At 37.3% G+C, this 17,819-nt stretch overlaps 1 protein-coding gene across 1 annotated transcript in view; it reads left to right on the top strand.

The window, feature by feature from the left end:
- Positions 1-13,247, top strand: part of GMCL1 (germ cell-less 1, spermatogenesis associated) — a 45,827-nt gene extending 32,580 nt beyond the window's left edge. The window contains exons 12-14 of the mRNA XM_065928999.1: positions 4,240-4,385; positions 6,461-6,548; positions 13,023-13,247. Of these exons, the coding sequence (XP_065785071.1) occupies positions 4,240-4,385; positions 6,461-6,548; positions 13,023-13,151 (363 nt within the window). The 3' untranslated portion in view covers positions 13,152-13,247. The remainder of the gene's footprint in view (positions 1-4,239; positions 4,386-6,460; positions 6,549-13,022) is intronic.
- Positions 13,248-17,819: the final 4,572 nt, after the last annotated feature.

Raw genomic sequence — 17,819 nt, 5'->3', positions numbered from 1 at the left:
AAAACAGTGCTTACAGCTTCTGTGTCCCAAGCTTTGTTTCTACTTAATTTATTTTTAAAAACTGAGTGTGACTCATTAAATTGATTTTACAACCATTAAGGAGACATGAACTACATTTTTTAAAAAAACTCTACCCTAATTGTAATTTTTATCTTTAAAAAAAAAAATCAGCCTAATTTTTTTTTTAACTTTTCATTTCTATGTGCTCCCCATCCTGAACCCCCCTCCCACCTCCCTCCCCATCCCATCCCTCAGGGTCATCCCAGTGCACCAGCCCTGAGTACCCTGACTCATGCATCAAACCTGGACTGGCGATCTATATTATCATATGTGAAACAGATAGCCAGCCTAATTTAGATCACTATTTAGTTATTTTTTCTCCCAGATTTTTCCTCATTTTAACTTTTAAGTTTTGAAAGATTTATTATTTTATGTTTGTGTTAACAGTTGTGATAAATGATGAGAATATGAATGAGAAATAGCATCTTCATTAGTCATCCTAGTTGCCGCTCCCAGACCTTGTTCCACCCTCATCATACTTGAATGATATCTCCTTTGACAAGCATACTTCTTCACCACTCAGTACTCTGACTATGGCCATCACTCCCTGGGCTCGCTGGCTTGCTTTCTCCCCACTTTTCTTAGCAGTCTCAGTGGTTTTAGTATCTTTTCCTGAACCTTCCTTCCCTCCATGATCTTGTGTTCCACTCTACCTCAGGTACCCTTTCCTGTAAGCATATCCTCCGTTTTTGTATGCCTGATTCATACACCCCCTTCAAAATCTCCATTGTAAGCACACCGTTTGCAGAGTGTATCTTTGTAGCGCTCTCCCTCTAGTATTTGACCTCCCAACATCTTTCTGACCCCACTGGAATGTACCTTACATTGTCCTTACTGTCTTTTTCCCGTTACCTTCTCACCACATCCCTACTTCTTTCTTTACTTGACTTAAATTTTATGTTACGTCTTGAAATTGGTCCCTGGCTTATACTCTTAATTTCTCTTTTCCCTTTTTCACTCTGTCAAAGTCACCTGGCTAGTGCTCAGTTCTTGTTAAATCCCCCCTTCCCATGCTCTTCATGCCAATTATTGTTGTTTAGTCGCTAAGTCATGTCTGAGTCATTTGAGACCCCATGGACTATAGCCTGCTAAGTTCTTTTATCCATGGGATTTCCCAGACAAGAATATTGGAGTGGCGGATTCTTACCCACTGAGCTGCCAGGGAAACCCTTGCTTTCCATGCCTGCTTCCATACAAATGAATTCAACTAAGGAAAAATACCAAATATACCCCAGCAGGTTTTGTTTGTAACTGTAAACTTCAAGCAGGTCTTTAATGCTGTGTGATCCTTGCATCTCCCTAGTGAATTTATCCTCCCACACTTGGAGTAACTCTCATACCTTCTCAAGGGCAGTGCTACCACCCTTATTCTTACCCAGTGACATTGCTTCTTTCTTTATTCAGAAAATAAAGGCAATAGGAAGAGAATCTGTGCATCTTCTACCAACAATACTACCAGTCTACCTGCATCTATAGCCGTGTGTTGTACTTTTATCAGAATGGATGAACTGTATGTGTCTGTCCTAATCCATCCCCTCCTCCTGTAACGACCCCATCCCTTCTCACATATTCAGAAGGTTTGTTCATATAGTCATCACCTCTCTCTCCTGCATTGTCAGTTTTTCTCTTCTGCATCATTCTGATTTAGCATATAACATGCTACAGCATCACCCATCTTAAACCATTCCCTGACCCACATTCCACTCTAGCTCCCACTCCATTTCCCTGCATCATTTTTAAGCAAAACTCATTGAAAAAAGTTGCTTGTCTTCATTCCAATTCATTTATTCCAGTAAACTCAAGTGAAACTGCCATGCCACTATCACCACTGATTCCTGCATTACCAAATCAAGTAGTTTTTAGTCTTCTGAAAGTTCTTGGCAGCATGACCTATCTGCTTATTCACTCCTTGGAGATTTTCTCTGTGACTTCCAGGAAAGCACACTATGCTGGGTTTTTTTTTTCTACCTAATTGGCTGCTTCCTCTAAGTCTTTGCTAGATCCTTCTCTTTCTCAACAAATGTTGATATGACTGGAGGATCAGTACTTGGACTTCTTCCTTGTCTTTGCTCTTTGGCTGGCTCCTAAGTGATCTCCCCTAGTTCTATGACTTAACACCAGTTTCTAACTCCTGTATCCAGTTTCTCATGTGACATCTTTCTTAGAATCCTAATAGCATCTCAAATAGAAAAGACCCAGTTAAACTCTGATTTTCATTGCCAGACTCCTCCTTCCCAAGTATTCTCCAACCCATAAATAGCTCCTTTGTTCATTCATTGTATAAGCTCCAAATTTTGGGTTCTTCTTTCTTTCATTGCACACCTGTTGTCTGTAAGAAGTTCCTTTAAACATATAGCTTCAAAATGTACTTGCCCTCTCTTCTACTATGACCCAAATCCCAAGTCATCAGTACCCCTTGCCTGGGCTATATTGTAGCTTCATAAGTGCTCTCCCTGTTTTTACTCTTGTTGTACATTCTGTTTTCCACACAACAGCCAAAATCATCTTTTTAAAATGCAAGTTAGATCATGTTACCTCCTTCTCTAAAATTTTCCATTAGACTTTTATCACATTTAGAAGAAATCCAAACTCTTCTCTACTATGGACACTAGGCCTTATATTCTCTGGCCCCTGACTGGCTCTCTGAACTCATCTCCAGCTTCTATCCCCCTCAGTTATTACACTAGCCACATGGCCCTTTTGCTGTTCTTCAGATATGCCAAGCATGTTTTTACCTCTAGAGCTTTGGACTCGTTGTTCCCTTTGTATAAGTCACTTTTTCCCAGATAGCTACCCGATCCGCTCGTTGGTTGACTCAGGGCGCTAGTCATGTAGCATCTCCTTAGACGTCCCCTGACCACCTGCCTGAACCAGTAGGCTCCCCAGCTGCCAGCCCCCATCCTCTGCCCTGTCACGCTCTCCTGGAATTACATTCTGTCCTCCTCCACAGAAACATACATGTATTAAAATATACATTTACTAGGGCTGAAACTTATTTACTGCCATCTCTTCAATGACTAGAGCAGTACCTGGCACAAAATATGTGCTCAATAAATAATCAATGAACTGTTGATTTAATGTTGTAATTCATAGTGTCAACCAAGCACTCAAAGTCCTAACTTCAACTTCATTGTAGCATGCCACTTTACTTAATAGTGTCTGTTGACTATTAGTTAATAGAATAAACAAACTTGTGAGCCTCATGATGGTTTTAGTTATTTATTTTTTGGCTACACTGGGATCTTGGTTGCTCTGTGGGCTTTTTCTGTAGTTGTGGTGCATGGGCTTCTCATTGCGGTGGCTTGTCTTGTTGCAGAGCACAGGCTCTAAGGGCGCGTGGACGGGGTGGTTACAGTTCCCGGGTTCTAGAGCACAGGCTCAATAGTTGTGGCACACAAGCTTAGTTGCTCCACAGCACGTGGGATCTTCCTGGGTCAGGGATCTAAACCTGTGCCTCCTGCATTGGCAGGCAGATTCTTTACCACTGAGCCACTAGGGAAGTCCCTCCTGATGGTATTTAAAATATCTCAGTTGGTGATTGTGTTGGTTAGTTTAGAGTATTTTTATAATTTAACTTAAACTTTTTTTTTTTTTTAAAGCAGTATTCATTCATTTCTCCTACTCCCTACCTCTTAACCTCTGGCAACTACCAAGCTGTTCTCTGTAATTGTGAGCTTAGGAGTTTTTTAATACCTTTTTTTTTTTTTTTTTTTACATGTAAGAGAGATCACACAAGGTATCACTTAAGGTATTTCAGAGTATTTTTAAAGCAGGAGAAATTTTAGTGGATTCTTACTACCTTTATCTAGACTCCTAGTTTCCTAAACTGTATACCTCCTTTGAATTGTAGTAAAAAGCCATATTAGTTATGATAAAATTACAGTGTGGAGAGTTGATGAAATAAATCATAAAGAGACAATATTAAGAAAGTACCTTAAGGAATAATGATTATAAAGGCTGCTTTTGCTGGCTTTGATATATACCATGTCTGTGTAGTAAACCTTTCATATGTCTCACAGATATATTCTGTGTGGTAAGTCTTAAGGCACTGACAAAATTAGGAAACCATGATAGAGGAATATTTGAAATGAATTAAAAAAAGAAAAGACATTTTGATCTTTTAATTTTTGACTTGCTAGTATGATAAACTGAAGTTAATCTTTCTCCTTTGTATTTCAGTACTGCTGGCGGTGGACAGGTTTTAACTTCGGCTTTGACCTGCTTGTAACTTACACCAATCGATATATCATTTTCAAACGCAATACACTGAATCAGCCATGTAGTGGATCTGTCAGTTTACAGCCTCGAAGGAGCATAGCATTTAGGTAGGATGAAATTTTCCCACCCCACTCTTCCTCACTCCAGAAGAACTATAAAAATGAAATAAAACCATAATTTATACCAACAGTGGTAGAACTTTGGTAAGATACAATATACAATGAAATGGGAAGGAAATGATAAAGCTCCATTCCTATAAAGTGTATTAATAATCTAAAGTATAAAACCTAGATCTAATATATCAGGAAGAAAGAATGTGCTAAAATATAAATGGTATAGGCTTGATACTGGGCTTAAAGCTATTTCCTTGCTGCTAATCCTAAAAGGTCCAAACTGGAAATACAACAAGGTACTTTTATAAGAAAACATGTCTCATATTATCCTTAACTTTCTATAGGATTTCAGATGTTCAGCTTTGCCTAATAGTTGAGCTGGCAATATTTCTCTGGAGAGGATGCTGACAAATTGGAAAATAGCTTATTGAACAGATTATTTAAAAGTCCTAGATTCATATTTACCTTGTGTGTGTGTGTGCTCAAACATGTCCGACTCTTTATGGCCCCACAGATTGTAGCTGGCAAGTCTCCTCTGTCTGTGGAATTTTCCAGGCAAGAATACTGGAGTGTGTTGCCATTTTCTTCTCTAGGCGATCTTCCCATATCAAGGATCAAACTCTTACTTCCTGCACTGGCAGGCAGTCTTTACCACTGTGCCACCTGGGAAGTCATATTTATGTTACACCATAGACAAAAATTAACTCAAAATGAATCAAAGATCTAAGCATAGGAGCCAAAACAATAAAATAACTCTTAGAAGAAAACAGGAAGAAAGCTTTTTGATACTAAATTTGACAGTGATTTCTTCAATATGATACCAAAACACAAGCAACAATAACCAAAAAAAAAATGTTGAACTTATCAAAATTAAATCATGTGCCAAAGGACACTTAACAAAGTGAAAAGGTAACCCGTGGAATAGGAAAAAAATATTTGCTAACCATATATCTGATGAACTAATATCCAGAATACATAGAGAACATCTAAATTCCACAACAACAACAAAAAACTGATTCAAAAATGGGCAAAGAACTTAAATAAATACTTCTCCAAAGAAAATGTACAAATGACCAATAAGCACATGAAGAGATGCTCAGCATCACTAATCATTAGGAAAATGCAGATCAAAACCATAGTGAGACATCACCTCATACCTGTTAGGATGGCTAATATCAAAAGCAAAAGTGTTGGTGAAGATGTGGAGAAATTTAGGAATGTTAAAATGATGCAAACTCTGTGGAAAATGGTATGGCATTTCCTCAAAAAATTAAACATAGAATTACCATATCACCCAGCAATTCCTCTTCTGGTTATTTACCCCCAGAGAATTGAAACCAAGGACTCAAACATATTTGTATACATAGCAACATTATTCACAATAGTCAAAAGGTAGATGCAACCCAAGTGTCAACAGATGGACAGATAAAACATAGTATATACCTAAAACAGAGTATTATTCAGCCTTACAGTGGAGGGAAATTTTGACATGTGCTGTAACATGAACCTTGAAGACACTATGCTAAGTGAAATAAGCCAGTTACAAAAGTTCATATGCTGTATGATTCCACTTACATGAGGTACATAGAGCTGACGAGTTTATAGAGACAGAAAATAGGATGGTGATTGTCAGGGGCTGAGGTAGAAATGGGGAATTCATGTAAACTGGGTACAGAGTTTCATTTGGGGAAGAAGTAAAGGTTCTGGATGGATGGTGGTATTGACTACAGCAGAACAGTGTGAAATGTGTTCAGTGTTAAGAACTATACACTTAAACTTGGTTAAAATGGTAAGTTTTATGTATACTTTATCACAATTAAAAAGGCATAACATAAATTAATTTTATATCCCAGATATATATAATAGCACAAGCTTAAAAATATAAACGGACTCAATTTATAGTTTGAAAAGACTTTGCAAAGTATTACCAAATAAAAGACTTCTAGAGAGTAAGTAAATAAAAATTTTAAAGTAAAAGAATATGGAAGAAAAAAGTAGAAATTAAAGTAGGGCTTATTTAATCTGCACTTTAAAAAATCATTTTTTTTGTTCTTGTGTTTTTATTCTAGATTACGTTTGGCCTCTTTTGATAGCAGTGGAAAACTAATATGCAGTAGAACAACTGGCTATCAAATACTTACACTTGAAAAGGACCAGGTATGTCTGATTATTTTTGTTAATTTTTTATTGTAGGTATTTGTCTTTTGACTCCTTTTTGAAAATTCATAAGAAGATTTTAATATTTGATTTAAAGATCGATTTGAGAGTTTTTTGAAAGTAAAGATGGAAGTGCCATGTTCACTCATTCAAACTTACTCCATTCTAGCAGAAGTGTAACTAAGACAAAAAAGAAGGAAACACAGTTTGATTTGGGGAGCAGGGAAAAGTTGACAGTATGGAAATAATTATTCATCTTTAACATCTTCAAAAAGTTATGACTCTTAATTGTTTTCTCCATTGTGTTCATTTATTTATACATTAATAACAGATACCGTAAAAACAATCTGCTAAGTTTCCATAGATCCTGGATATTAAGAGAACCTAATCTGCTAGCACAGTGGGTTTCTAAAATGACAGACATCTACAGTGTTCCTAAAATTATCTCTAAGACCATTTGTTTCTTCATCAATCACATGCATGTGTAAGTTTCAAAATGTCATGATGCAAAAGTAAACCAGTTTCAAAAAATAAAATGAGTGCTGTTAAAAATCAAGAAAGTTTGTTTCTAGTAAAGCTAACCATCATTTCAAAGGACATACTGTGTTTATAAAGGGTTTGGAGCCTATAGTTTACATAAATTATTAGAAGTTAGTAGTTTTGAAAGCAAAAAATAGAAAATAAAAAGCAAAACACACATACAAAGAAGTTAGCAGTTTTCATCAGACTGAAGAGCCTATCATAGAATATCAGAATTTAGCACTGCATGGAACAGCCTTGGAAGTGATAGTTCTGACCTCCCTGCCTTGTATGAGAACTTCTTTAACAGCATTCTTATGGAGGGTCTTCAACTACTTTTGGAACTCTTATGGATGAAAAACTGATTCTGTCATGTGAGGTAGTAAATGACAAGGTAGATATATAATAAGTTCAAATCTGCCTCCACTGAATTTCTTTACTGGTCTCTCTCTCACCCTCTGGAGCTGCATGAACATTGTCTGTCTTTACCTTCAACTTAGAACTTCCATAAAAAAACACTGTCATGGCCCAAAGCAGCCAGAGACTTAATTAAAAATCACCAGGCCAAGATAGTTGTATTCCTAGTGTTCCTTGATTTGTTCATTCAACAAACATTTGTGTCCCTGTTACATGCTAGGTTTTATGCTAGGAGTGGAGGAAATGAAGAGAAGCTTGTGTTATAAAGCTGAGTAGCACAAGAGAGGTGGGCTCAAAGAGTGTGACATTGAGGGAGATATCTCTAACCTTTACTCTAGTGTTGGGGAGTGGTGAGGGACAGCTCAGGAAAGCCTCTTCTGGACAAGTTGAAAAGTGAATGGATACCTGAACCAATCCTCAGATGGAGCCCAGGGAGCATATGGGTCCTTCAAGGAACTGAGAGGTTTGAAAGACGATGAGATCAGGAGTAGAGCAGGGCATGATAGGCTATGGATTGAGTTTGGACTTTTTCCTGAGATCTGTAGAGAGCTATGGGAGTTGCATATATGTATTTTATGTAGCTTATGGAGGTTTGTTATAGAAAATAAAAATAAACAGGAAAAAAATCATACATGGTTCGCTGAGAGATGACACTTTTTTCATCTCCTATATTCTTTTTCCTGAATTTTTTTTTCTTTTTCCAGAATTTTATCTTACAGTTAAACTACTTTGTAACCTGCTTTTTTTCCACTTTGTTGTGTGTAGCTTTTCTTGTCAGTAAATGTATATGTGCAACATCATTTTTTTTTGTCCTGTAGTGTTTTTTTTAACTTATTTTTAATTGAAGGAAAATTGCTTCACAGTGTTGTGTTGGCCTCTGCCATACGTCAGGACGAGCCAGCCATGGGTGTGCGTGTCTCCTCCCTCTCTGACCTCCCTCCCGCCTCCCGCCCCTCTAGGTTCTTACCGAGTCCTGCTTGGAGTTCCCTGAGTCACGCAGCTAATTTCCATTGGCTGTCTGTTTTACACATGGTAGTGTAAATGCTTCCATGTTAGTCTCTCCCTGTGTCCCACCCTCTCCTTCCTCCCCTGCTGCCCCTGTCCGTAAGTCTGCATCTCCATTGTTGCCCTGTAAATAGGTTCCTCAGTACCATCTTTCTCCATATATATGGGGTAATACATGATATTTCTCTTTCTGACTTTCTCCACTCTGTATAATAGGCTCTAGGTTCATCCACCTCATTTTAGAACTTCAAATGCATTCCTTTTATGGCTGAGTAATATTCCATTGTATGTATGTACCACGGGTTTCTTTATCCATTCATCTGATGATGACATCTAGGTTGCTTTCATGTCCTAGCTATCATATATAGTGCTTCAGTAACATTGAGGTATATGTGCGTTTTTCAGTTTTCATTTCCTCAGGATATATGCCAAGTAATGGGATTGCTGGTTCATATGATAGTTCTGCTCCTAGTTTTTTGAGGAATCTCCATACTGTCTTCCATCGTGGCTGTATCAGTTTACATTCCTACCAACAGTGCGAAAGGGTTCTCTTTTCTCCACACCCTCTGTAGTATTTATTGTTTGATGTTGGCCATTCTAACCAGTGTGAGGTGATAACTAATTGTAGTTTTGATTTGCATTTCTCTAATGAGTGATGTCGGAGAAGGCAATGGCACCCCACTCCGGTACTCTTGCCTGGAAAATCCCATGGATGGAGGAGCCTGGTAGGCTGTGGCCCATGGGGTCGCTAAGAGTTGGACATGACTGAGCGACTTCACTTTCACTTTTCACTTTCGCACATTGGAGAAGGAAATGACAACCGACTCCAGTGTTTTTGCCTGGAGAATCCCAGGGACGGGGGAACCTGGTGGGCTGCCGTCTATGGGATCACACAGAGTCGGACATGACTGAAGTGACTTAGCAGCAGTAGCAGCAATGAGTGATGTTGAGCATCTTTTCATGTGTTTATTGGCCATCTGTATGTCTTCTCTGGAGAAATGTCTGTTTGGTAGGTCTTTCACCCACTTTTTGATTGGGTGGTTTTTCTGGTGTTCAGTTTTATGAGCTCCTTGTATATTTTGGAAATTAATCCTTTGTCAGTTGTTTCATTTGCTATTATTTTCTTCCATTCTGAAGATTGTCTTCCCAGTTTGTTTATGTAGTTTCCTTTGCCATGCAAAAACTTTTAAGTTTAATTAGGTCTCACTTGTTTTTGTTTTTATTTCCATTACTCTGGGAAGTGGGTCATAGAGGACTTTGCTGTGATTTTATGTTTTATACAATGTTCTGCCAGTGTTTTCCTCTAAGTTTTATGGTTTCTGATCATATATTTAGGTCTTTATAATCCATTTTGAGCTTAGAGGCATGATAATGGCAGGAAGACAGGTTACAAACTATTGCTATAATGCAAATTATCAGCAGTAAAAAAGGCATGAATTATTGGTACACACAATAACATGGATGAAATAATAGGCTAAATGCAAGAAGTGAGACAAAAAAGAGTACATTCCATATGATTCTTTTTATTTAAAACTCTAGAAAAGGCAGATTATGGAACAGAAGCAGGCAGTTGGTTTCTAGAGGGGGGAGGAAGCATCAGGAACCTAAGGACACTTTGAGGGTGATGGATATGTCTATTATCTTGAGTATGCTGGTTTCTCAAGAGTATATACATGTAGTAGAACTTATTGTATATTTTATGTAACTTGTATGTTTATACCTCAGTAAAGACCCTTTTAAAAAATAAAGAAACCAATATCCAATTTCAAAAAAAAAAAAAGATGCTCTTGCTGTAACCCAGATCAGAAACGAGAACCTTAACTTAAGGAGGATAGTAATGGAGTGAGGAGATGTTGATGGGTTCTTAAAATTAAGGCGTGCACTTGGTAGAATTTGATGCTTAGGTGTGTGTGAGGGTGAGGAAGAAAGCAGTCAGAGATAGTACCTGGCTTTCTGACTTGGGCAAGTTTTTTCCCTTATATTTGAATTATAGGAAGGAAAATGAACATGACTTGGGGGTAAAGATATGATGAATTCCGTTTAAAGCATATTTGATTTGAGGGCACTGAGGTAAAAATCGGTACACTGGTGGACAAGTGGGTCTAGAGTTTATCAGCAGTGCCTGGGCTAGGAATAATGATTGGATCAGACAACCTACAGGAAATTATGTTGACAATATGACAGGATGGAAACCTAAAGAACATTGGTATTTAAGGTGTGGGCAAAAAAAGTAACCTGGTGTGAGGTATTTAAGAACTAGGATCGGGAATCAAAACCATTTGCAAGCATGACAGTACTGATGGCCCAAAAAGAATGGAAACAGTAGGTAGTATTCAGTAGCTGATGGTTTAAACTTGAGTTGCTTTATGTCTAAACGAAGATTTCTAGTAAGGAGTTGGACTTAAGGATTCTGGAATTTAGAAATAATAGAGCTATAGTAGAAATAAGTAACATGAGCCTCAGAGAAGCAGAAAAGATAGAAAAAAAGAGTTTGGAAACAGATGAAAACTAGGAAGATACCACCACTATGTCTGATGCTGTGATGTGTGGACTTCACTGCTTCCATGCCATAGTGGAAGAAGGAAAATGGAGCTTTTCTAAAGATAAAGGTGCACATATGGATATAAACTGAGCCATCGGGCAGCGTTAAAGGTTTTAACAAAGCAAGAGTTAGGTGTCTAATGGATGATAAATGGGGATTAGTACAGTGTAATAGTCAGAAGTTGGTATGTCCATTCAGCTCCCAAGTGATAACTGCATGGCTCTTTCCCCAGAATTGGATCTTTGACCTACTTTCCCCCACCAACCTTAACTATATTTAGATACCAGAATGCTAATTTTCTTAAGAGTTGTGGGTAGAGAATCTTGCTTTTATCATCAGATACACACATCATCAAAGCCTTTGTCCTCAACACACTTGGTAAATCTGCCTTGACTCAGGTTATTGCTACAGATGTTGACTAGTCCAGGGTGACTTAAGCATCTGAAGGTCAACTGTGCTTTGACATGCTTGCTCTCTGCCAACTGTGTTTGCACCGCCAGCCCAGGTGAATCCTCATCTGACTTGTCATCATATCCATTTTGTTCACTTAAACAACAAAATATCATTTTGCCCATTTTGGAGACTATAGTGTGTGTGTGTGTAACATTTCTGTTCCCTACCTTCTTTATCCAAATTTATCTTGCTGCTCCAACACAGAAGCTGTATCTAGTTGAGCCTTTGTCTGTCACTCAAATGTTCCAGTTTTAGTCCCTCTTCATTGTAGGAACACATGCTTCAGTAAATAATATAAAATTCTAGATTTAAACAGTATTTTATTTTTAAACAGTATTTTAAAAGTGTATTCTTCAGGGACTTCCTTGGTGGTACAGTGGATAAGAATCTGCCTGCCAGTGCAGGGGACATGGGTTTGATCCCTGGTCCGGGAAGCTTCCATGTGCCGCAGATAATTAAGCCCGTGCACCACACCTACTGAGCCCATACTCTAGAGCCCGTGAGCCGCAACTGCTGAGCCTGTGAGCTGCAACTACTGAAGACCGCTCTTCTAGAGCCTGTGTACTCCAATGAGGAGTAGCCCCCAGTCACCACAACTAGAGAAAGTCCGCACACAGAAACAAAGAGCCAGAACAGTCAAATATTTTTTTAATTCTTTCTTTAAAAAGTATATTCTTTAGAATGTATAAAGATGAAACAAATGCATATTAGTTCAGAGAATATATCCAACTATTGAAAAAATAGAGGCGTTCCCATTTCAGGGCCACTGCTTATACTCTAAGGATTTATTCTTTTCATGAAAACCTGCTGGTAAACGGTTCCAGAGGTCTGTAGCATGAGTGAGTGAGGGTTCCGTTTGTAGCTCTCAGGTGTAGCATCAACTCCTGGCTCTGGAATCTCAAGTTGCTCTCATGTGTATTGATGTAACTGAACTTGAAATTGATTTTACATGGTAATGTATTTTAGGTTCCAAGAGACAAATAACTTGTTTGCATTAGAGATGGTGGGATATCTTAGACAAGAGTGGGAAGGAGTCATGCTTATTGATGACAATAATGACTCCCCAAGTCATTATTAATGACTCATATCAAGTATTTGCTGTACATAAAGACCATCAGACATAGAAGCCAAATGAGAAGTCTCTGTATTTCTGGGCCGTATCTGTTCATAAAATATGTAGGTACTTGATAGAAATTTTCCAGTAATGAAAATAACTACCGTTATTGGTTACTTAATATATAGCTGGCTTTGCTGAGCCCTCTATGTGCACTGTCTCATTTAATCCTAGTATAATCCTATGGAGTGGTTATTCTCCCCCTTTACAGTGAGGAAGCTGCAGTTGATAAAAGTCAGTGACTTGGCCGAGGTCACAAAGCTAGTGGGTGGAAGTCTTGAGATTTGAACAGTGACTGTCAGATTCCAGATGCAAACTTTTAACCACCATACTAACCTTTAGTTCACTCGATCCAACAGTTTGATTCTCTGTTTTATTTTTATAATACTACTATTATCATTAAAGTAACAAATTTGTTTTATAGGAACAAGTAGTGATGAACTTGGACAGCAGGCTTCTGATCTTCCCTTTATATATCTGCTGTAACTTCCTGTATATATCGCCAGAAAAAAGAACTGAAAATAGTCATCATCCAGAAAATCCAGAAAACTGAAGATCTCACCAGTTGGAAACAGCAGCACTTTGAAAACTTTTTGGCCAGCTTTAATTTAATGGCCCTGCAGATATTCACATCTAAGGTGACTAACAATGACAAAGGCCTTACGAACTGTACAGATAATAAAGAAGACTCTTCTTATCCTCATTACATTTCTATGCATATATGGAAAAGTATTTTAAAGCCAAGAGAATATCTGTCAAACCATTTGCTAATAAAGATATCAACTCATGCTTTTTAATTTAGCATCAGTAGAAAATTGCTATAGGTAAATTTCACATTTCTCTGCAACCATACATAGAGTCAGTTTTCAGCTTGAACTTTGATCCTACTTAATGTTAGTGAACCTCAATAATCCGTCTGTTAGTTTCATTTTTATTTGACTAAAAGAATGCTAAAGGAATAATCTGGCCAATTATAAATGCTCTTTCAATTGGTGTATTTAAAGCTGTCCTTAATTTTTTTCAACTGCTCTTTATGATTCCTCCTACTAGTCAGATATTCTTCCAGTCTTTATATGTTATTAATCATTAAATTTTTTTTCATGGTTTTGAAGACTAAGCTGAGGAACTTTTATTTAACTTAAGCATTTTCATGCTTTTTTATTTTGCTTTCCTAGAATTTTAACAAGAAGAAAATCAGCTTCAGACTTTCAAATGATCTTGAATAGGGGAAGAAAATTAGTTTGATTCTGAGGATATTCCTTTGCCTTTAATGGTCTTTTCTTTGATTTCTGTACAACTTTATCATTAGGTCACAGATTATTTATGTACCAAATATTATACTTTAAACATTTTCATATTCTGTGATCTTTGAATTATTTATTTTCAAATTTCAGTTGGGAATCCTATTTCCTACTTAAGCTCAGGACTATATAATCTCCGAATTGAGTGCCTTTGAGTTACACATAATATTAGAAATCTCATAGTAAATGTAAATAAGGTCGGAGGATATCATATAGAAGCTGATAATAAAGCATTAATGTATAAATAGAACTTATTTTTGTCAAAAATAAGATGTACATTTTTCATGATTTATATATGTTCGGTTCTTGGATTTACTGCTATTTTGAAAATAACCATGCCCATCATCTTTCCAGTCAAAGTGAGTACTTTTTGTGGTTAATATATATTTTTAGTATGTTTTAAGAAAAATGGGAATTACTTTTGTGTATCTGTACAAATAATAAATACCCATTTGGAGAAAGAATAAATAACATATAAAATGAACCAAAAAAATAACTCAGTTGAAACCAGAATTTTTTTTCCAAGTTTGATTTTTTTTCTAGTTAGATTTAACTTTTAGAACTAATTGCTAGTTTTTATTCCCTAGCGATATGTCCATAGATTCATAAAACACCTTTGTCCTTTCAAAATTTATCCTCATGGTGAATTTAAAGGAAGCTTTTAAATGCCTTCCCTGTCTCCTCCCCTAGAACTGTAATTTGAATGGTTGTAATACAATAATTTGGCTGTATCAAGAGACTACATTTCTTGTTTTTGTATTTGGCTATATCTCTTTCATGAGATGCTTTTGTTTTTTTCCTGTCTTATTGTAACATCAGAGATTCCTTACCCTTACATAAATTTAAATCAAATTATTAAAATAACTGAATTTTTACAAATCTTGGGAGTAAAGATAATTAAAGTTTGAGTATATTAGTAAAATTATTTCATTTCACTTATATGAATTAATCAAATTGGAATTATATATGGTTCCTGCCCCTTGTTTGTTTCCTCGCCACATTACTTACAAACAAAATAATTATTTCTTCAGTCACAAGTAAGTTGTATTCTCACTGGAGAAACCGGTAATTTTCAGCTAGTACTTCACACTGATAGTAAAGATCTGCTTTTGTTTTCTTACCAAATACTTTGCATACTTTTCATTCTTTTTAATTGAAATATTTTTAATAAAGTATTAAGTGTCAGTTGAAGTCTTATATAAACTAATATATGAAGATTTTTGTGTTGGTCACCTTTTGCCTTATAACCTTTGCCAAGTCTTTTTTTAAGCTGCAAGGGCTAGAAAACAAGATTTAGCCAACTAATAATTATTTTTACTTGGCTATCAGTAAAGAAGAGGTCCTTAAGAGGAAATATTCTAGAGTTCCATGCTAAATTACTAGAGGTATATAGGTATACATTCTTTTTCAAAAAATCAATTTGGCTTGAAACTTAGCAAGGCAGGCAGAATTAAATGATTAGTGGTAGTCATTGATTTTTTACCAAGCTTTTAGTAGCCAACATTTTATCACATTTCAAAGTCTTTAAAGAGGATTGATTGCCATCATTAATAAGTAAATTTCAACATCAGATGTAAAAATAGGGTCACTGTGGTTATCTAAGCTAATTAAAAATAAATAGAATTTAAAATTTACTTCCTCAGTCACACTAGACACATTCCAAGTGCTTAATTAACCACAAGTAACTAGTGGCTACTGTATTGGACAGTGCAAATATAGAGTCTGTTCATCATTGCAAAAAGTTCTATGGAACAGAGTTGCTCTAGAACATTGGACTGTTAACGTTGAAACTGTCAGGAGTTATATTCCCTTAAAGATGAACCCATGTAAAGAATAGAAAAGGATAATAGAGTGCAAATGGTAGATAACTTATCAACCACCTAGAATGATGTGTTGAATCATAACTTCAAGTAATTTGGACCTAAATCCATTAACTACATTTTTTTAAAAAAAAGTCACAGTAGTTTCCTCCCAGCCACAGTTTGTGATTCTTCTGAAAGTCCATGATAAAAGGATACAAAAACAGAAAACCTCAAACATCATCAATCACTGTTAACTAGTGGTCAAACTACGTCTTAATCGGTGGTGAAATTACTGACTCAACAGTATGCATTCATTTGTAAAGATAAAGTGAAGTTGCTCAGTCATGTGCAACTCCCTGCGACCCCATGGACTATGGCCCACCAGGGTCCTCTATCCATGTAATTTTCCAGGCAAGGATACTGGAATTGATAGCCATTTCCTTCACCAGGGGATCTTCCTAACCCAGGGATTGAAGCCGTGTCTCCTACATTACAGGCAGATGCTTTACCGTCTGAGCCACCAGGGAAGACCCCTGTAAAGATAAAAGTAGGATGCTTTTGTAAAGGCTGGTGATTTTACATAAAATAGGACTAGAAAAGGTAAAACAGAATTTAACCAAGGCTCAAGATAATACATTTGTAGGAATCGCAGATGCTTAATTCTTATATAAAGTACATACACTTCCTGGCTTCTCTGGTGGCTCAGTGGTAAAGAATCCCTCTGCTAGTGCAGGAGAAGCCGGTTCAATCCCTGGGTTGGGAAGATCCCCTGGAGAAGGAAATGGCAACCGGCTCCAGTATTCTTGCCTGGGAAATTCACATGGACAGAGGAGCTTGACAGGCTATATAGTCCATGGAGTCACAAAAGAGTCAGACACAACTTAGTGACTAAACAACAACATACACAAATTTGCCTTTATTGAAAATTGCCCTGTCTGGTTAGGGAGGGAACTTGTAAGTATGATCACAAGTGTTGACAGTACTCCAACCCTACCCCACTGAAAAGTCATTAAAAGAACCATTAGAATGAGGGAACCTCAAGCCATGTATTAGAAACGGGATTTTTCTTCAAGATAACAGTGCTGAAAGTACACAGCGACGGATAATCTATATTCTGAGAGAGGGCAACTTGATTAGTAAATAAGGAAGCCTTAGCAGAGCACAGTTTGTGTCCCACATCTTCAGGCAGGGGAGAGGGGGCGCTTTCTTTTCTGCCTGAGGTAAATCTCAGGGCTGTCCCTGAGGAAACTTTACTCCTTTGGTTTTCTCTTTCTCTTCTGTACTTTTTTTTCCCCTTTATTTCTCTAAACTGACTTGTTCACACTAATATTTTAAACATGCTTAGGTTTCTTCCATCTTCACAAAACCTCCGGATTTACCTCCACCCATATTTCGCCCTGCCATATTTCGCCCTGCATAAGCCAAACTTCTCAAGCGGGTTATGCAAGGAACCCCCTGGTGGTCCAATGGTGGACCTGGGTTCAATCCCTGGTGGAGGAACTAATATCTCAAAAGCAACACAGACCTAAAAAACGGGGCGGGGGGGGGGGCAGTTATACAAATTCTCCACTGTAAAAGTCATTCACAACTCTATAAAACTAAGTGAACAAAGACTTTGTTGCTAAATCCTTTAGGTTAGATGTGGGCGGGGTTTGGTGTTTTTTATTTTTCATCTTAACATTTTAAATTAACCACTTTGTTCTTAAAACAGCAGGCTTCTCTTAAAGCTTACCTGATAACACTCCGTTTCTCTGGCTACCCCTTAGTCTCCTTTTGGGGTTCTTCCTCTAGCTGTCTGCAGGCCCTTTTCTCTCAGCCTCCCTGAGTGGCCTCATGCCCTCTCATGGCTTCAAATGAACATCTGTATTCTGATGATTCCTTTTCTGTGTGGTTGCAGCCGAGAGCTCTCTTCCAAGCTCCAGATACACATCTAGTTGGCATCTCCTTTTGGGTGTTCAGAATGGCTCCTCAAACTAGGTCAAGATACATAGCCTTCACCCAAAACTTAAATGACTTATCTTAGCAAATGATGTTACCATCTACCCAGTTTCACAAGCCAGAAACCTGGATGCCATCCTTGAATCTTCAAACTCTCAGGCAGACATCTAAGAATCAAGT

Source organism: Muntiacus reevesi, chromosome 3, assembly GCF_963930625.1.
Source record: "Muntiacus reevesi chromosome 3, mMunRee1.1, whole genome shotgun sequence".
Taxonomy (NCBI): domain Eukaryota; kingdom Metazoa; phylum Chordata; class Mammalia; order Artiodactyla; family Cervidae; genus Muntiacus; species Muntiacus reevesi.
The sequence above is the reverse complement of the archived record's forward strand: the minus strand, read 5'-3'. Positions and strand labels throughout refer to the sequence as shown.